The sequence below is a fragment of the Marmota flaviventris genome, chromosome 10, assembly GCF_047511675.1.
Source record: "Marmota flaviventris isolate mMarFla1 chromosome 10, mMarFla1.hap1, whole genome shotgun sequence".
NCBI lineage: Eukaryota > Metazoa > Chordata > Mammalia > Rodentia > Sciuridae > Marmota > Marmota flaviventris.
This window is the reverse complement of record NC_092507.1, coordinates 19,114,346-19,135,277: the sequence shown is the minus strand read 5'-3', so window position 1 is coordinate 19,135,277 and position 20,932 is coordinate 19,114,346. Positions and strand designations below refer to the sequence as shown.

Here is a 20,932-nt window from a genome sequence, read left to right as displayed (position 1 = left end):
GAGTCAAGAGGCTGCAGTAGAGTTTGAGAATGGTGAGAACAAAGGCAGAGGATCAGGCAGATAAGAAGAGTTGGGATGTCAGTCCAGGTCCCCATCAGGCTCTCAGTCTTGTGTGTATCAGTGTCGGCGCTGAGTGTCTGTTCATTTGCTCCATCACTTATACTAAATTTTGGGGCTTCTGACCACCCTTTCAATCCCTATCAGCTGCTACCGAATTTCTCAATGATGTCATTTATCCTGAGATTAAAACATCTGGTCTTGTGGTCCCCACCCTGATTTTCTTGCTTCTTGCTCTTATCAGGGTGAGGGCAACATGCCAGAGTCTTCACTCTGAGTTTGTCAGGGTGGGGAGAAGTGCCTTGTTTGGGATGAGGGCCATACTGGAGGGCTCTGTTAGGCTTGCCTGGTGAGACTGCAGGTTTCAAACTGGAGTTTTAAAATGGAGTTGCTTAGGCTCAGGCCTAAGGCTATCCTTATAATATCTCCATAATTTTTGAAATACTGTTTTGCCGGGTTAAAATTCTAGGTTGATGTTTTCATCTCTCAGGGTAATTAGACATTGATCCATTGTCTCTTAGCTTGCCATGTTTCTAGTGAGAAATGTGCTGACATTTTATATTTTTGTTCCTCTACCCAAAAAATATCTTTTATTTTCTGTATTTAAGATTTTCTTTTATCACTGTTTTAAGTGATTGCTTGGTATGATTTTTTGTTTGTTTGTAGGATTTGTTGAGCTTCTATATGTGTCTTTATATGTAAAATAAGTTTCTTGCTCTGACAATCTCTGTCTTTTTATTGCTGTATTTAGACCACTGATGTTTAAAGTGATTATTGAGCTGGGGTTGTGGCTCAGTGGTAGAGTGCTTGCCTGGCATGTGTGAGGCAGTGAGTTCTATTCTCAGCACCACATAAAAATACATAAATAAAATAAAGGCATTGTGTTTATCTATAGCTGAAAATATTTTAAAAAAAATAAAGTGATTATTGACACTGTTTGATTAATACCTATCATATCGATACTGTTTTTTATTCATTGTCCTTATTCTTTTGTTCCTATTTTTATCTTCCATACTTTTCCTGCCCTTTGTGATTTAATTGAGCATTTTATTTGAAATTGAGCATTTCTCCTCCTTTCTCAGCATATACAGTTATAGTTTTCCTTCTTTTTTTAAATTGTGTGTGTGTGTATATGTGTGTGTGGTGCTGAGGAGTGAACCCAGAGCCTTATGTGTGCTAGGCAAATGCTCTACCACTGAGTCATATTCCCCCCCCCTTTTTTTTAGATCAGTAATTCCTTATTGTTTATTCTCCTCTTACGAAAAGACACTTGGAACAAATAGACATAAAAAATTGTATACCCTCATACTTAGCAAGGGACAAATACACATTTACTTGTTATTCCCTACAAGAATAAACTAAAGAAATTTTTAGAAGCACGTCATTCCACCCCCTCCTGCCTTCTTTTTATTATTATTTTTAAGGTTGTAGTTTAATTCTCCATAATTTTTGATATTGAATTCTTAAAATCTAAGTCTACTCAGGGATCAAGACATCTAAATCAACAAGTTTAAAAACAATACACGTGTGTGTATACACAATGTGTAATGATGTTTCCCAGAAACTTCAACTAATGATTATCCTTAAACTTTTTTATTTCTTATAATTTGCATGAATAGAATCTATTATGTTTAAATCTGCATGACAAATAAAACAAAGCTGAATGTAATGGATGTATATATTTACACTTTCCTGTCCTGAGGGAAAATATTAAATATAGGTATATTTAATATACACTGCACAATGCCAGGTGTGGTGGTGCTCGCCTGTAATCCCAGTGGCTCTGTAGGCTGATATAGGAGGATTGTGAGTTCAAAGCCAGCTTCATCAATGACAAGGTGCTGAGTAACTCATTGAAACCCTGTCTCTAAATAAAATATAAAAATAGGGCTGGGGATGTGGCTCAATAGTTGAGTGTCCCCAAGTTCAATCCCTGGTACCCCCAAAAAATATATATAAATACACACACACACACACTGCACAATAAAATTCTGATTTCCAATACTTCAGAGGTAATATAGAAGGTAGACCAGTACAAAATTATGTGTGATCCAACTTACTCTGCCTGTCTGGCTCAGTTTTCTTACCTTTTTTAATACCCTAGAGTTTACAATATACATTTACAACTAATCCAAGTCTACTTTCAAATAATACTATGCTGCTTCATGAATAGTGGAAGTACCTTATAATAACAAAATATTCCTGATTTTCTCCTCCTACTTCTTGTATTGTTGTCACAGGTTTCATTTATACATAAGCATATAAAGTTGAAAACGTTATTTTGAACAAATTGTTATCTGCTATATAAATTAAGAATAAGAAAGAGTGAGGGTTGGCAATGCACACCTCTAATTCCAGCTACTCAGGAGGCTGAGGCTGGAGGATGGTGAGTTGGAGCCCAGTCTGGCAACATAGTGAGACCCTGCAAAAAGAATGAAATAGAAGAATAAAAACAATATATATATATTTTTTATCAGACCTTTACTTACTCTTTCCTGTGCAGTTTCTTTCTTTATGTGGATCTGAGTTTCTGATCTATATCATCTTATTTCTCTCTGAAGAACTTCATTTAATATTTCTTGCAAAGCAGGTCTACAGGTGACAGGTTTGTTCATCTTTTGTTTATAGAAGAAAGGTGTTTTTATTTTAATTTTATTTTTGTTTTTGTTGCTGTTTGGGGACAGGGGATTGAACCCAGGGGCACTTAACCACTGAGCCAGATCCAGCCGTTTTCTGTTTTTTATTTAGAGACAGGTTCTCACTGAGTTGCTTAGTGCCTAATTAAGTTGCTGAGGCTGGCTTTGAACTTATGATCCTCCTGCCTCAGCCTCCAAGCAGCTGGGAGTCCAGACATGCGCCACCAAGGCTCAAATGTAATTCTTATCTTTGGTCCTCAATAGGTAAGATGTTATTTTCCTCTGGTTTCTTTTAAAACATCTTTTTTTAAAAAGTCTTTGATTTTCTGAAGCTTTAATATAAAATGCTTCTATATGGGCAGGCTGGCTTTCTTACTTTTAAAATTTATCCTGCTTGATGACATTTGAACTTTCAATCTACTATTTAATATCTGACATTAATTTGGAGAAATTTTCATCATTATTATTTCAAATAATGCTTCTGTTCCCTCTCTCTTTCTGACATCCCTACTATAGGCATGTTACAGTTTTTTGTGGTTATCCCACAATTCTTGGGCATTCTGTCACCTTGACTTTTTTTTTTTTTGTATTTTTTTCTCCTTTTTTTCCCCCCAGGGCTGAAGACCAAACTCAGGGCCTTGCGCATGCTAGGCAAGCACTCTGCCACTGATGTAATCCCCAACCCCTCTTGGGCATTCTGAACTTTATGTTTTAGACTTTTTTCCTCCCAAATTTTCAGTTTGGGAAGTTTCAAGCTTGGGCTTTCTTTCCTCAGAAATATCCACTCTACTAATAAGCCCATTAAAAGCCTTCTACATTATTTGTTTAATGGTGATAGGAATTGAATCAAGGGCTTATGCATAGTAGGCAAGCATTCCACCACTGAGCTACATCCCCAGCCCTTTATTTCTTATTTCAAGACAGGATCTTGCAAAATTGCTGAGACAGGCCTAGAACTTTTGATAATCCTACCTCAACCTCCTGAGTTTCTAGTCTTACAGGTATGTGACACCATAACTGGCTCAAGAAGTTACTTTTGAATTGCAACCACAGGTGTGGTAAGGGTCTACTGTCTCAGATTGGTGCTTCTGAAACCTCCCAAGGTTCCTGTAACTCAAACAGTTCCTCATTAGTTCATTTCTTCTTCTTTTCTTTTCTTTTTTTTTGGTGCTGGGGATTGAACCCAGAGCCTTGTGCATGCAAGGCAAGCACTCTACCAACTGAGCTATATCCCCAGCCCCAAGTTCCTCATTAGTTCAGTAGCCATCTAAAACTATACATTAGCAGACCATATGCTTCCTACCATTTGCATTTAAGAACATAGGTTACTTTAAAGGCTATGTTGGTGTCTGTGCTCTGTTCTGTGACATTACTGGTGAGCTATGAAGTAATGAGCTATATTTTAGGGTTAATAATATGAAATTAATGCTGCTATATTATGGTCAGTTCAATATGGAGTTAGTGCTGCTACATTATGGTTAGTTCTTAGGCTTTTGGTGAGACTGTGCCCTTGGACTGTGAACTTTACCAGTGCTTCTGGGTACCACCCCCCCATAGGTAGATCAGGATGGCTAGAGAAGGCTAGAGTTGGGTAATTTGTGATTCTATGTATCCATCTGCCTGTCTCTTCAATTTTGGGGGCAGCAGTTTATCTTGGGACCTTGCTTCTCTGACAGATCTAAGAGTTTTTGATTTTTTTTTTTTTCAGTTTGTTAGGTTTTTTACTTGTTAGGATGGAGTGGCGACTTCAAAGCTTTTCACATGCTGGCTAGGAGACTGGAAATCTGGTCTAACATTTTTTATTTGGATGGCAGACATTGTGAATTTTATATTATTGAGAACTGGAATGTTTGTATTCTTTTAGATAGATGTTTTAAAGCTTCATTCAGTGCTATAATTTGGATCTTGAATGTCCTCTGAAGGCCCATGTGTTAAATGCTTGGTCCCTAGCTTACCTACTAGGAGGTGGTGGAACCTTCCAGAGTGGATCTTGTTGGAGGTCCTTAAGTTACTGGGGGTGTGTCTAATACCAGAGGTAGTAGTGCTCTGGCCCCTTCTTTCTCCTTTGCTCCCTGGCTGGTGAGGTAAGTGGTTTTGTTCCACCATGCACTTCCACCATGATGGGCTGTCACAGGCCCAAAACATGCAGCCACTGGATTTTGGACTCAACCCTTCAAAATTGTGAGCCAGAATAAGTTCATTATCACTATTTTGTCACAGTGATAGAAGGCACATTCTGGCACATGAAGTTACTTTAAAAAACATTATTCTTCCAAGAATTGTGTTTAAACTTTGTTAGGCAGGTCCGGAATGGCCTTTTGACATTTTCTTTTCTTTTCTTTTTTTTTTTTTTTAAAGCTTTTCATCTTGGCCTCACTACTGAGACATTAGAAGGGCTCTCCCTCTGGCTTTGGAGATATCAATTGTTCTTGGCCCTGTGTGAGCTCCAAGGATTATTCTTTCTAATCCTTTCGTGTGATTATTCTTGCTCTCAAGTCAGGTCCTTTCCTCAAGCACTCATGATCAGTACTCAGCTGATACCCTGAAGAAAACTTCTTTCAATGTCCAGAGCTTCATTTCTTTCCCTTTCTCTCTTTCTGATATTCTGTCCCATGAATTCTCTAACTTAGTCCCCCTGAGCTCTGTCTCCTCAACTCAGGGAGACATCCACACTCTAGAGGTACTCCTCCTCTGTACAGGACTAAGATCTCTCCAGGAAGTCACCTGGGGAATCTTGGGGCTCACCTCATTTAATTCTCTGGGGATAACTGCTTGTACTGTAGTTGTCCAGTGTTTAATGTTTTAGTTGCATAAAGCAGAAAGAGAAATCTAGGCCCTGTTAATCCAGGACCAGGAGCAAAAGACATGGTGTTTTGTTTTTACCTTCCCAAGGTTAATGTCCAATATGCGGTGGAGCTGAGATCCCCTGCAGCCTAGTTCTCATTTCCAGAGGTTTAGCCATTTGGCTATGCTCCCCACTCCCCTGGCAACTGAGCTTCTCCTGTCACCTCTGAAGTCACACAGGTCAACTCTCCCTGCCTCTGACCTGAAGCTAGGAGAAATGACATGTGTTCTAGTATTTGGTACTTATTAAGACTCTTTTAAGTGTCCAGGCCTGGGCATCTATGTCAGCAAGACAGCAGACATCCTGAATTAGCACCAATCATGAGATCAGCAAATAGAAACAGAAAAGAAAACTGGGTTTAGGAAGTTGTTATTTGAGAATTATGAGGGCTGTAAGGCAAGGTGACAGGCAGGACATTATAGTACAGAAAGAGATATTCCTTTACTAATTGTGGCAAAAATGTAAACTAAATTAAATAAAAAACAAAACAAACCAGAGATATGAAAAATTGTGCTCTCTATGCGTAATTTGAATTGTAATGCATTCTGTTGTCATATATAACAAATTAAAATTTAAAAAAGAAAAAATAATAAAATAAAAAGCAAACCAATAAGTAAACCTGCTATCAGCAGTGCAAATTGGTGGTAAGGGCAGCTTTGAATCATTTCCCAGCAATCCTCCTCAGGGAAGGGAGTTTGCCATTCGATCCCACACACATCAGCTCCTTTTTTATTTTTATTATTATTTTTTTTGGTACTGGGGATTGATCTCAGGACTGCTTTACCACTAAGCCACATCCCAGCCCTTTAAAAAAAATTTTTAAAAAAAAATTTTTTTTCTTTGGAGACAGGGTCTCGCTAAGTTGCTGAGGGTGGCTTTGAACATCTGATCCTCCTGCTTCAGCCTCCTGAGCTGCTGGGACTACAGGCATGAGCCACCACATCTGGCCTTGCAGAGCTTCCTAATGCTGGGAGGCAGGTATTATCTCTATTTAAACACATGGAGAACTGGATTTGAGAGGCTAGGGAACTCGTAAAGTCACACAGCTAGTTTTAGAAAGGTAAAGGGTCTGATTTCAAAGTCTATGCCCTTTTCCTTCTGCTTCTGGCAACAGGTGTACCCACAGATAGTCCCCAGTGTGCATTTTTTTGTTTTTTGTGGGTGTTGAGGATTAAACCCAGGGCCTCTCATGTACCTTCTAGGCAAGTGCTCTACCACTGAGCTATATTCTCAGCTCAACACTTAACTGGTGAAAGAGATTAAAATGTTATACTTTAATAAAAATTTTATTTAAAATAGATACACTGGAGGTGTAGCTCAATGGTAGAGTATCTGTCTAGCATGCATGAAGCCTGGTTCCATCCCCAATACCACAAAAATGAAACAAATCACAAAGTAACACACCTGTCTAACCAGCATTCGGATCAAAAAACAATATAGGTTCCCTAGAATCTCCTCACAAATGGCCCTCTTTTGACTGTGGAGCTCTGGCATAGAAGTACTCAGTGGAGCTTAAAGCTCAGGGTCCCCGGGGTCCATGCAGGCTTCCAAGACCCATAAATCTCTTAAAATTATAGGTGAACATTTTCCTGAAGAGAGGAGGCAGTACTTTCATCAGACTTTTTCAAAGGGGAGAAGAATCAAAGCTGCAACTGAAGACTGCCTAATGGGGAATCCATTCATTCATCATATCAAATTCGTAATACAGTAACAATGCTACCCTTTGAGAACTTAGTATGCCAGGTGCTATGTTGGGCACTTCATGTTTACTATTTGACCCTCTAAAGTGTAAATATCATCATTTCCATTTTGCAAATATGAGAACTGGGCCCCGGAATGAAGTGACTTGCCCAATGACACACATTGATTATGAAAGTATTTGCAAAGGCTAGTATTAAACATCAGGTTTGCTACACCAAATCCTGTGCTTTTACAGCTAGACCAGAACAGCTTTTGTAGTATCAAGTTGCCTAACTTCTGCTCCAAACAAGCCAAGCTTGAAATACCAGGGTGAGAAGGAAATGAAAGAGTGAAGTCAAAAGCCCAGGGCTTTTTTTTTTTTTAAACAATTCCCAGCTAACCAATGAAAACTCATTGCAAAGGTGAAAGTACTGTCTTTAAAAGATGCACTTTGCCTTTTAGGGGTGTGGCCTCTTTGTAGGTTTTCTTAAGTAGAAGTTATTATCTAACCACAAACCAACTGTCTGTCATTACACTGCACTTTAGAGCGTGGCTATGATTGGCTGACCAAAAGAGCAACATTTGAACTTAAAGAAAAAAACCAAAACAACCAAGGGTTATTTCCGTGAGGAAGATAAAGCTTTGTCGTCAGAGAAAACTCCAGCTGGAGTCGGATACTGGGTACTAAAACCCTGTCTTAGGGTTCAACCATTATCACTACCACAGACACTGGTGTTATTACTGTTGATTTCTTCACCAAGAAATCAGCCCCTATTTTAAGTCAGATATAATATGAAAAGATGCAGAAACCATGTTGAAAGTGCTTTGTAAACTCTAAAGGCTTACAAAAATGCTAGTAACTACAAATACGTAGAGTTTAATATTCAGTTTAAAAAATTTAATCTCTAGGTAGAAAGCAAAAGCCTCCTATCTATAATGGCTAGACCAGGAGCAGGTGGCAGTGACAGGAGCAACCACAGTTCCTGATGCCTACTTTCCTAATCTTTGGACCACCAAGTAGGCTGCATCCTCAGGCATACATAATAAAACCTATAAAGAAAAAAAAAAAAAGTGGGCCACAGATGACTTCATTATAGAAAAGAAACCTCAGCCTCATTATTGATTGAAACATTGCATCCTTAGTACATTTAATACACATCATTGGATCTAGGATGCGTACTCAGCTAAAATAGAAGGATAAATTTAAAAAATTATCTCAAGCAGTACACGTTTCCTGCACACAAGGCAAATACAGCAAATTAGCAAATTTTAGAGAACCTGAAATACTGAAATTTCGGGCTGGGGATGTGGCTCGAGCGGTAGCGCGCTCGCCTGGCATGCGTGCGGCCCGGGTTCGATCCTCAGCACCACATACAAAGATGTTGTTTCTGCCGAAAACTAAAAAAAAAATAAATATTAAAATATTCTCTCTCTCTCTCTCTCTAAAAAAAAAACAAAAAACATTAGCTATAAAAAAGAAATACTGAAATTTCTATAATATTTTCCTCAGCAAGAGTATCTATTTAAGAGAATATCATTTACTAGATAAGCCTGAAACTTCACTGCCTCAAGTTTTATACCCTCTATTTTATGCACGATAGCACTACTTACAGAGCCACCAAAGCAGCAATGCAGAATCTTCAGTTTTTTGTTGAAACTCACTTTATTAAAAAAAAACAAAACTGTCATGAACAATAAATTACAATCATTTCCCCCCTTTTTATAAATTCTTCATAAAATATATTTGACAATTTTAAAAGAAAATTTCAAAAGTTGCTTTCATTTCTGAAGTGCTGATGACTCATTTTTTGACCATTTTGTCATGCTGGTGAATTATTTTGTAGCTGCTACAATAGTTTGATTGATAACATTTTACAATTAAAAACAACAAGGAAAAAAAAAAACAAAACAGACCAGCAGAAAGAACTATTCTGTGTGCTATTTATCTGACACTTAATACTTACTTCATCATAATGACAAAGTATCCCTTAGCACCAAAAAATCTACAGGAACCCCATCTTTCTAAGTGACGACTAGTGCAAAATAACATTCTATGAGCTAACTGTACAACCCTATATTTTAACTGGATACAGCTGCCTATAAGCTTATTTGAAATATTTGGTCTTTTTTCAATTAAGACAAATTTCATAAAACACTATAAACCATGGCAAGAGACTCTATGAGGAATAATTGTTTATTGAGTACCTATTATGGACAAGGCACTGTGCACAAATTCTCAATTTCATTTTTTCTCTAGGAAATTTCCAGGAATTGTCAAACATCACTCTCATCTTTTATTTCTTACTTTTTGCTGGAAAAGGCCTGTGGCTAAAAGCCATTTTTTTAAACTATAATTTTTATCAACTTTGAGTGCTAAGCACACAGTAGGTACTTAATAAATACCTCTGACTGAAAGAACAAAGAAAGACGAAGAAATTACTACCATTTTGGTTGGTATCACAGGCTATTTTAGAATACAAGGACTTGAGAAAATTCCAGAAGAAACTTCCTGATCACCTCACACTTTTACCTCCAATGAAAGAAAGAATTTTACTTCACAAGTAAAATCTTTCAAAATAAGTTATAATTGGGCTTGAGGATGTAGCTCAGTGGTAAAGCTCTTGCATAGCATGCTCGAGGACTTGGGTTAGACCCAGCACCACAAAAAAAAAAAAAAAAAAAAAATCAACTACTTTAAATAAGGCAGGAACACAAAACTATACCCTTAGGAAACTGTGACTTTAAGCAATAGATATTTGAAAAGCAAATGAAGCACTGGCCTAGCATCAGCTATCTGTTGAAGTGCCATGTTAGTGACAAGACATTATAATGATGCTTTTTCTTACTTCCAATTACTTGATCACCTTGGTCATATCTGTGTTAAACTAATTTGGTGATGTAGAGGGTCAATTATCGCAAAGTTCCTGTGTATTTCCACAAGATTTATAATTTCCAAAAGGATTCTTACACGTAATAGCTTAAAATTGATGTTAAAGGTTTGTGACTTTTTTTTCATCATTTTAGAGGCATTATTTCAATAAAACCTTTCAGTGCAAATTTGAAAATTCCAGATTAAGTATCGCAGTTTAGAATTTTATACACTCTAATATTTTTTGTGATGTTTACTTCATTTATCCTCTGAATACATTAAAAATGGGGGAAATTATGACAGCAGTATTGTAAAAGTTGTGGAAGTTCAAAAGCTTAGAAGGCTTTGCAAACTATTGATAATTTCAGTCTAATACTATTTTGCTTGGCTTTTAGATTCTAATGCTTTATAAAGATTAACCTAGATACAATGTAGAGTTTATTTAACCTTCAAGGCTAACATTCAGTTTTAGATTTTAACTATCTGCACTTACAGGAAAACAAACTGGAGACAACCATACATTTAAAATAAACTAACTTCAAGAATAATGGTCTCTGGGCTGGGGATGTGGCTCAAGTGGTAGCACGCTCGCCTGGCATGCGTGCGGCCCGGGTTCGATCCTCAGCACCACATACAAAAAAAGATGTTGTGTCCGCCAAAAACTAAAAAAAATAAATATTGAAAAAATTCTCTCTCTCTCTCTCTCTCTCTTAAAAAAAAATAAATAAAAAATAATGGTCTCTTGGTTTTTGACACAGACCATACCAACTGATTGTATAAAATCAATAATTTTTCTATTTGAAAAGTAGTTGATGCCACAGGATTTTATCCATTTGCCAAACTGTACATGTATTATTTCCCACCTTAGATAAAGGTGGCCAATATTTAAGACATCTATCAACACTACCATTACTGTCTCAAATGAGAGAAGAAAACAGTATCAGTGCCAAAATGAAAGGAACTCCAGTGATTCAACAAGAGACCATGCCAGGGTAGGCAACGTGAGATTTGGTTTCTTCAACTTTATACTGAGGCTTAGACAGTCTTGAAACCAAAAATTAATACATCAAGTGTTGTTTTTCATTTATAGCAAAGCTTTTAGAAACAAAAGAATCCCGTATTCAGATTTATATCAGATTGTAGATGCTCCAGGGCAGATCTGTCCCAATGCAGTGGTTTAATTAGTTAAAAGAATGCTCAGTTACCTAAAAGAAGGTATGACTGAATAAATGTCCTTGCTGACCTCTACCATATGATTGCATGACTAATTTAAGTCTAAGAGCTACAGGGCACTGGAGAGAGCTCAGACATACTTCAGCAGCTTTGGATTGCTTAATTTCAATTATGTTTAATCAGTAATTTTAGACCCTCCAAAATGATGCCTTCAAAAAAAGTTGTATAACATTACAAAAAAAAAAAAAAAATTAGTAAGATCTCATTAGAGGGAGGGACAGGGGAAGAAGATGAGGGAAGGTTCATTTATTTTTCATCACTAATTTCACCAGCAAATCTCAAAAACCCAAACCTCTATCAAATAATTTAAACAGAAGTGGCATTTTCTTCAAATGGAATGCAAAATGCACACATTCACATACTTACATATACATAAATATATACATATATGTTTCCTTTACAAAGCTTCAAAGGTTGCATTACCAGCATGCAAACCTCTTTTTTCATGGAAATGCCTAATACTGACAAGGAATGTCTAAAATACTTAGAGACATATTTCCAAAAAACTGGACTCTTTTCTTCTTGGCTCTTAGGGAATTTTCCTGCCAAACTTCTACCAATGATCATTAAAAAAAAAAAAAAAAAGTCTACACCCACATTGGTAATATACATTTAAAACATACTAACAAAATGGCCAGCTTGGATTAAGAAAAATGAGGAAAAAAAATCCCACAATAAAATCTAAACCCTTAGAAGGTGGAGTTTAGCTTTTTGTATTCTTTTTCAGCCACATAATGTTGCATCACTGTTAAATCAGAAGCAGCATATCATCCAAGATATCTGTAAATAATATGTCACGTTTCCCAGCTGCTATCTTTAAATGCAATTTGTACTAATCTGAGTTCTAGTTCAAAAGCATCTGGACGATCCTGAGGGTTTGCGGCCAGCATTTCCTTAATCAGTTGTTTCATTCGCCCATTCATAGACTTTTTCTTCACAGGAATTAGAAGTTCCATTTTGGGATTTTCCAAAAGTGCCTCCCCAACCGGCACAATTTCAGTTCCTTGTTTTACATAACTCCCCAGGAGTTCCTTCTTTGTCTCTGTGTCTATGAATGTGATCCTTTCCAGCATTGCCCAGATAATAATCCCCAGAGCAAAGATGTCAGCTTTCGCTGTGTAGTGTCCTTCCCATACTTCAGGAGCCATGTAGAAATCCGTTCCACATGCCGTGGAAAGGAAACACTTGTTTACGCTGACAGGTTCTTCTGGGTTTTGCCCAGAGGCTGAACAAACTTTACTTAGGCCAAAATCAGCCACTTTCAATGTAGGTTCTAAGTCACTAGTATCCAACCTGCTTTGAGAAATCAGGATGTTGTCCGGCTTCAGATCTCGGTGGATGATCTGGTTTTTATGCAAGAAAGCCAGGGCACTGCTCAGCTGAAGCATGAAGCTGGTGTTAGTTTTCCGATTGGGTTTTCTGGACAACAGATACTCATTCATATCTCCTCCGTCACAAAAATCCATCACAAACCACAAATAATAGGCGCTTCTGGGATCAAAGGCAATTTCTCCTTTTAACGAAGTCTCTACAAGCTATAAAGGGGAGAAATAGATTACAATAATTTAACAGGTTATACAACTTAATTATAGGAAAAGAATAATTGATTCCAAGAATAAGTCTCTAGTTTTTGTTTTTGCAGTGCTGAGTATTGAATCCAGGGCCTAATGCACGCCAGGCAAGTGTTCTACCACTGGGCTGCACCTCCAGGTCTTCAAGTCTCCAGTTTTAAGTGGAAATTCCATGATTATCTATCTATCTATCTATCTATCTATCTATCTATCTATCTATGTGATACTAGGGATTGAACCCAGGGGCACTCTACCTCTGAGCTACATCCCATCCTTTTTTTATTTTGAAACAGTGTCTTGCTAAATTGCTCAGGAAGACCTCAAACTTTTAATCCTTATGCCTCAGACTCTTGAGTAGCTGGGATTATAGGTGTGAGCCACCTTGCCTGTTAGGAATATTTTATTTGGTCAGTGCTCTCATATGTATTTTAAACTTGAATACTTTATATATAAATTATCCCTTTGTCCCTAACAAATATATATTAAATCTCCAAGCCAAGAGACAAAACTTCCATTTTACGCATAGCTTTATTTTGAGAAGTGTCCAATTGGCCTACATTTTCTGGATATATCAATGGAGCTAAACTCTACCCATCACCTAGCTCATCATTTTATGAAAAGACTATAGTGCTTTAAAAACATTTGTTGTATGGTATCCTTTTCAGACTTATAGGTTTAAGAAAAAATATGAAAAGACTTGTTGAGGAATAAGTTGACAACTTTCCATTTAAATCTACTGGTACTCCTTGTCATTTTGGCCAGCAGGAGCACAGAATACCCCTCCACACCATCTTCCCTCAGGGCCAACCCCAGCAAAAATTGCATTGGTCTGCAGATGTCTCTATTGCAACGTGTTTTCCCTGTTGCATAGGTTTGCCAGTGAGACTCAGAAAATAAACAAACAGAAAGATACAGATCACACTATTATTTACCAAATGGTTTCCTAAATAGTTTTGAACAATGCAGAGTCCTACTAGTCAAATGGTTTAGAGAAAGGCCAGACAGTAAATATTTAGACTTGGAAAGTGTCATGAATTCTCTTCTTCCTTTCCTGTCCTTTTTTATCCTCAAGTTTTAAAAAATGTAAAAACTATTTTTAGTATCCAGGCTATAAGAAAATAGTGCTGGGCCTCTCTAGTTTACAACTACAGAAATACTGTGCCTGACCTACTTATTTTCATGGGGTGGGGAATAGTAGCCACTGGTTCTCTTGCCTAAAGTCCTTCAATGGCTTCCTTGTTCTTTTAAAATATAGTCTACGCTTTTTAACAGGGCTATGGGACATTATATGCTCTGACTTCTGCTGACCCTTTTAGCCTCATCTCAAAACAATTCTCTTTGTACACTACAGAATTACTATCTTCTTTCAGTTCTTTTAAATGCTTCATGCTTTTGGCTTTAATACCTATGTATGTAGTTTTTTCTGCCTGTGAAATTTTTCTAATCACTAGTCTAGCTAATGACTATTGACTCTATGAGGTTTTTTTTTTTTTTTACTTCATCTGCTTGCTTTATTTATTTATTTATTTATAGAGAGAGTGAGAGAGGAGAGAGAGAGAGAGAGAAAGAATTTTTTTTTTAATATTTATTTTTTAGTTTTTGGCGGACACAACATCTTTGTTTGTATGTGGTGCTGAGGATCGAACCCAGGCCGCACGCATGCCAGGCGAGCGCGCTACCGCTTGAGCCACATCCCCAGCCCCTATTTATTTATTAATTTATTATTTATTTATTTACTTTAGTTGTAGATGGAATACCTTTGTTTATTTTTATGTGGTGCTAAGGATTGAACTCAATGCCTCATACATGCTAGGCAATCGCTTTGCAGCTGAACTACAACCCCAGCCCTGCTTTTATTTATTTTTATGCGGTGCTGAGGATGGAGCCCAGTGCCTCACTCGTGCCAGGCAAGTGCTCTACTACTAAGCCACAACCCTAGCCCTAACTCTACAAATTTTAATTAAACATTTAATAATTCTTGAACCCTAGGATCATGTCAAGAAGGCACTTGCTAAATGTGTTGATGAATGTCTGGTAGACTACATAAAGCCAAAGAAAAGACAATTTAAATACAGGTCCCTATGACTGAGTACTTCTTATGGGCCAAGTATTATTTCTGCAGCATCTCTAATTTTTTTGTTTTCTGGTACTAGAGACTGAACCAGGGGCACTTGGGACACTTTACTACTGAGCTCATCCCCAGTCCTTTTTATTTTGAGACAAGGTCTCATTAAGTTGGTGAGAACATCTTTCCATCTTTTTTCCATCTTTCTGCCACAGCCTCTTGAGTCACTAGGATTCCAGGTGTATGCCGCCATGCCCAGTTCATCTCTAATTTTGACAATTCCCATGGAAGGTAAAAATTATTACAACCATTTTACATATGAAGAAACAGATGTTTGGAAAAGTTGGGTTATTTGTCCAAGGTCATTCTGATAGTAAAAAGTGTCAAAAGATCTGTCAATCTTTAAAAAAAGAAAGAGTCTGGGCATGTTGGCATATGCCTATGATCTCAGTAACTTGGGAAGCTGAGGCAGGATTACAAGTTCAAAGCTAGTCTCAGCAACTTGGTGAGGCCCTAAGCAACTTAATGAGATCCAGACTCAAAAAAAAAAAAAAAAGAAAGAAAGAAAAGAAAAGATAAAGGGCTGGGGGTATTGCTCAGTGCTTTAATCCAGAGTACCCCCCCCCAAAAAGAAAAGACATTTCTAAACAAAAAGGCAATTTAGATTAAAAAAGTCACTGAATTAAGTTTGGTAGTTACTTTACATCTTAAAACCTTGAAAGACCAGCTAATGCCTAGTTACGATAATGGTTGCTGGATCTAGATTCAGCACTAATGCAAATGTTTAAATGTTTTTGCTTTTCCATCCAAAAGAGATTATTTTCTTTTAGTTTCTAAAACTCAAAGTTCAGCAAAGTTCTATCCACTTTTAAGAGGAAATGTGGTTTTCCTAGTATTTGTGAAGCCCTAAATTCAATCCCCAATACCACACACATACAAAAAGGGAATGTGCTAAGAAAGTTTCTAATATTTTTTATCAGTGCAACTTACATAATAAGTACTTTTAGAAAAGTAAACAATAGAGGCCGAACAGTTGTGTTAATTCATTGTGCTGAGAAAACTTCAGTGTATAAAGTGCTAAGTTGCGATATAAATTCTTCAGAATATTTTGTCCACCATACAATACTTGCAAGTTTCTAATTACACATATCAGTTTGTTTTCTTTGTCATTCCTATTCAAAAGGCTTTTGTGGTTTTAAACACACTTTAATTTTTTATTTTTAAAGTCATATTTTTTTTGTTTTTTATTGGTACGTTATAATTACACATAATAGTGGAATTCATTGTTACATATTTGTACATGCTCATTATATAACAATATAATTTAGTTAATATAATTCCCCAATATTAAACACACTTTTAAATGTTAAAAGTCCAATGGTCAATTCTGAATGTAGATACACTAAAGGAAAGTTGTTTCCTTTTCTAAGGGACTGACCTTAAGAAATTCTGCTCTGGTCCTTGCCTAACTAACTAGGTCTTAACTATCTTTTCTATTCAGTGACTAGAGAGCTCTAAGAGATTTTGACTTTATTTTATTTTTTTAGATGTATGGACCTTTATTTTATTCATTTATTTATATGTGGTGCTAAGAATCAAACCCAGGGCCTCACACATGCTAGGCAAGCGCTCTACCACTAAGCCACAGCCTCAGCCCCGGGATTTTGACTTTAGAAGAAGTCAATCTTTTTTTTAAAAAAAAAAAAGCTTTTCCATTTTCCTATGCTACAAAAGAGTAATCTGGAAGTTAAGAGAGCATAAAGCTTTAGTTATCAAGACACAGTGGTGCACACTTGTAATCCCGGCAACTCCACAGACTGAGGCAGGAGAATTGTAAGTTCGTGACCAGCCTCAGCAATTTCACAAGGTCCTAAGCAATTTAGCCTGCCTTAAAATAAAAACATAAAAAGGGCTGGGGATGTGGCTCAGTGGTTAAATGCCCCTGGTTTCAATCTCTGATATGGAAAAAAATTAAAAATAAAAAAGTCTGCTAAATTCAGCTCCCAATCTGACACTAGCTAGGTAGATGTCAGTGGATAAGTTCATTATTCTAAACCTCAATGTCTTCATTTGTAATGAAGATAATGTTACCTTATAGGATTTTTTTTAAATATTCATTTTTTAGTTGTAGATGGACCCAATATGTTCATTTTATTTGTTTATTTTTATGTGGTGCTGAGGATCGAACCCAGGGCCTCGCACATTCGAGGCAAGCGCTCAAACGCTGAGCCATAACTCCAGCCCCCCTTATAGGACTGTTTTGAGCAACTTTCCTTAAAGCACTTAGCACACAGTATTAAACCAAGGAGGGACATTTGTTGATACCGGCACTGTTAATAACATTCATAAAAATTAATTGGAATTGCATGGGTAAGAAACCACAATACCCTCCAAAACAGCAAAGGGTTATATTTACACACGTGATTTATAAAAGAGATGTCTAGTTACCTATGGGTATCGCTATCAGTTAAGGGAGTTTTTCCTTTTTTTCAGTTTTTAGTTCCAAAAAATTTATTTCAAAGAAGTGAACTTATTAAAATATAGTCTCAAGCATTTCTCCAGTTTCTATCTTGCCCCATTCCTATGCAGACTGGCAAGTACCATGGCCTAACAGGTGGCTTATGTTATTTTTAGGTATGTGCATCACAAGTTTAAATAAAACCCTGTTTTAAAGCAAACACCTATTCTATTCTTGGCAGATCTCTATCTACTCCTAACTATAAAACATCTGCATTTAACAGGAAAAGTTCATTCAACCCTTTCATTCCTCTTCTTGCTGACCAATGTCATGTTCACATCTTTTCTATTTCCCATCCAAAAATACATACCTGTAAATAAAGGGAAGAATTAGAGCCATGGGACATCTTTTGCACCATCCCATCTTTCTGTAGGATGCATTCTTCCAGGTGAATCACATTTGGATGTTGGCTCTTGATACTGCTTAGTGCCCAGAATTCACGAAGTGCTAGTTCAACATTTTCAGGTGCGTGGCATCGGATTTTCTTCACTGCCACCCGTGCAGAGGTCTTTCTGATGACTGCTTCATATACAACACCGTAACTACCTCGGCCTACCTCCCGTATTAGATCGTACTTTGGCTGGCTACTCACCATCTTCAAGGTCGAGGTTTCTGGAAAAATCAATAAAGTGCTCAATTGAAATTAGGTACACCCACTGGTTGTGTTTATTCTTGTACAGAGGGATTGAGTTATCATCTGGTTCATTACCTGTAGTACTTAAGGATATTTTCTATACCTTGGGCAAATCTAACTCTAATAATAGAGCTACCATTTAGGTAGCACTTACCACATATTAGGGACTGTTTCAAACACATTACAATATTATATTCATTTAATCCCCACATTATGGTCATTTTAGAAGTGAAGAAATTAAAGCCGAGAGAGGTTAAATAAAATGCCCAAAGTCAAACAGTGAGTAACTGGTGAACCTGGGATTTGAAATCAGGCCATCTGGTTCAGACATCCATTATTTTGACCACTATATACTGCTTCTTCAATGAGTACTTGAAAATGTGACTGTTAAAAATAAACCCCCAAATTCAGCATTTTACTGATCATGAACAAACAAACAGGGAGGCAAAATCTCAGTCTGTCCTTAAGACTAACCCAACACACAAGATCACAAAACAGCAAAAACAGAAAACCCTCACAGTTAGAAATACAAACACCAGGCTTATGTTTTAGGACTGAAAGTGAACCGGATCATTTTACAGAACTAATATTGTTGTTTTTATTATTAGACATAAACAGCCAAACCATATGTGTTTATTTTTATTTGTTTCTTAGGTTATTCCCTTACTTCCTGCAAAATAAATGAAAATAAGGTTCGCGGAAAAGAGCTGTTTTTTTTTTTTTTAAATAAAGCTACTTAGAATATGACTACCTTTTTGTTATTGCTAACAATAGTTATTTAGTTCTAGTTTTTTTTTGCAAAAACAAAAAAACTATCCTACAACATCAAGAGGAACTCTCTGACAAAGTTCTTTAGAATTCAACTTGATAAATCCTTTAAAAGTAGGAGCAAAGGCCCTACAACACACATGCTCATGTTTTGAATAGAAAAAGTTCAAAGTGTACCTCCTCACCCCCCAAATTCTCATTTGTAGGTTGTCACCACGCGCAAAGAAGGTAACCTGAGATTGTACAATATTTATCTCATACAACTGGGGAAACAAAAATCGACTGACTGTAGAACCTGAGAAATAGGAAACAGCTACTCTATGTCTACAGGGCAGATTCAATAAAGAAAACGACTGCTTCTCAGATTGCTTTAAGTCCCACTTCCTCGAATTGGTCACCTACCCTTCAAATTCCCACTATTTCCTAGTGTCTGCTTTCCTGCCAGAGAATCAGAGGCGGCAGGCGGTCTGCTCTACGCGGCCGCCAACTGCTCTGCATCTCCAGGTGGCTCGCTTCTCGGAAGCAGTCCCCCCACCTCCCGCCGGGTGCGAGGACCCCCGTGTGAAGGAGCACCTTCCTGAATAGGGAACAAGGAAGGTGGCTTTGAAATCCTCGCAACCCTGGATCAAAAGACACTGCGGTGGTGCACGCCGTGCTAATCGAGATGACTTACGCTGGCATCTCCCGGGCCCTCCTGCCTGCTGTGCTCACCCAGCGCTGGACGCCGGCCGGCCGGGCCATACACCTGCTGGGGCGGGGGAGGGCCAGCTGCGGCCAGAGGTGCTGCCCGACACGGCGGCTCAGGCCACGATCCTCGCTAAGTATCTGGCCTTCCCCTCCGCGGCCGCGGCCCGGTGAGACCCTACGGGGGTCCTCCCGGGGCCCTTCACCCCAGGAGCCGATCCCGCGGCGGCCTCCACTCCTTGGGGCTGCGGGCGGAGCGCCGGGGCCCGGGGAGTGGCCCTGGCATGAGAAGAGGCCGCAGCTGGGGCCGGTGGCCTGAAGCGCGGGCCCTGCCCGCGATGACTCGCTGACAGATCTGTGACAGGCCTGCAGGGAGGAGAGGCGCCTGCGGGGTCGGTGGCTCTGCGGCAGGACCTTCGTGCCACGCCGACGCGCCTGCTTTACCTCAGGGTAGCCACCGCTGCTGCTCCCTCTCATGGGCTCTGCAGGCCGCCATTATCGGGCAGCTCGCGCCTCCGCCACCACCGCCTCCAGTCAGAGGCCGGCGCGCGCCCCCGTGGTGCGCGCAGACACACCCCCTCACGCCGGCGGCCCCGCCTCCCTCCGGCTTTCCGTAGCGCGCCGCTCCGCCGAGCGCCGCCTACTGGGCGCGCACCCGGGACTCCGCTCCCCGCTCCCGGATCCTGGGGCTCTGCGGAGCCCGGAGTCGCCGGAGGTGTGCGCGCTCCGGAGCGCACCACTGGCGCCCCTCCCCGCAGGGGTGGTCGACCCCGGAGACCGCTTCACGCCCGGGCTCTGTCTCCCCATACCCACGGCGGGCGCGCACGGCCTGCGGCCCCGGGAACGGTCTGCGGCGGCAGGTCGCGGCCTAGCGGAGCGCGCGCCCGGCCGCGGCCTGCCCGCCCCTTTCCGACCTACCGAGCTTCGGGCTGGCGTGCGGGGGTCGCTGGGGCTGGACGCCTGGTGCATCTTCCTTCGCGCCGGCCCGGGGCACCTTCGGAACGCGGAGCTTTGCGGCGGTCGCGGGGAGGCGAGGCCTGAGCTGGGAGGCCTGACGTGCGCCCCGCCGGGAGGGAGGCTGCACCTTTTGTCCGAGTCACTGAGCCATGTTTGCGGGCGGCGTTGTTGCCGAGGCGGCGGCGCGGGGCTGGGTGCGATCATCTGGGAAGACGCCGTCCCCTGCTCCGCCGGCGCGGTGGTATCTCCCTTAAAGAAGCCCGCGCCTCATTGTTCCTCGGCCGCTGGGAGTCGGGGCGCCCTACCGGGCGCGGGAGGGAGGGCGCGGGGGCGCCCGCACCTGGCTGCAGCGTCCGCGACTCCCGGCCTGGCGGGTTCCGAGAAGAGGGTCGGAATCCAGCTGGGACGGCGCGCC

The 20,932-nt window shown here is 39.7% G+C and overlaps 1 protein-coding gene across 3 annotated transcripts; it reads right to left on the bottom strand.

Moving 5' to 3' along the window:
- Window positions 1–8,880: 8,880 nt before the first annotated feature.
- Pdik1l (PDLIM1 interacting kinase 1 like) lies at window positions 8,881–20,553 on the bottom strand. Of its 3 annotated transcripts, none has more exons than XM_027937484.2 (3): window positions 20,479–20,553; window positions 17,785–18,086; window positions 8,881–12,855 (listed from the first exon to the last, which is right to left on the bottom strand). In XM_027937484.2, the coding sequence occupies exons 2-3, from the start codon at window positions 18,067–18,069 to the stop codon at window positions 12,115–12,117; spliced, it is 1,026 nt and encodes a 341-aa protein (XP_027793285.1). In that variant the 5' UTR covers window positions 18,070–18,086; window positions 20,479–20,553; the 3' UTR covers window positions 8,881–12,114. The 3 variants fall into 3 exon arrangements, with proteins under 3 accessions (XP_027793285.1, XP_071473608.1, XP_071473609.1); XM_071617507.1 differs by lacking the exon at window positions 20,479–20,553 and adding an exon at window positions 20,005–20,087; XM_071617508.1 differs by lacking the exon at window positions 20,479–20,553 and adding an exon at window positions 19,550–19,741.
- Between the last annotated feature and the right edge of the window lie 379 nt (window positions 20,554–20,932).

Excerpts from the sequence above, each read along its gene's own strand:
- Pdik1l (XM_027937484.2), bottom strand. The coding sequence starts at position 18,069 with ATGGTGAGTAGCCAGCCAAAGTACGATCTAATACGGGAGGTAGGCCGA. Across the intron at positions 12,856-17,784 it reads ATTCTTCCCTTTATTTACAG|CTTGTAGAGACTTCGTTAAA; the intron begins GTATGTATTTTT and ends TCCCCTTTATAG.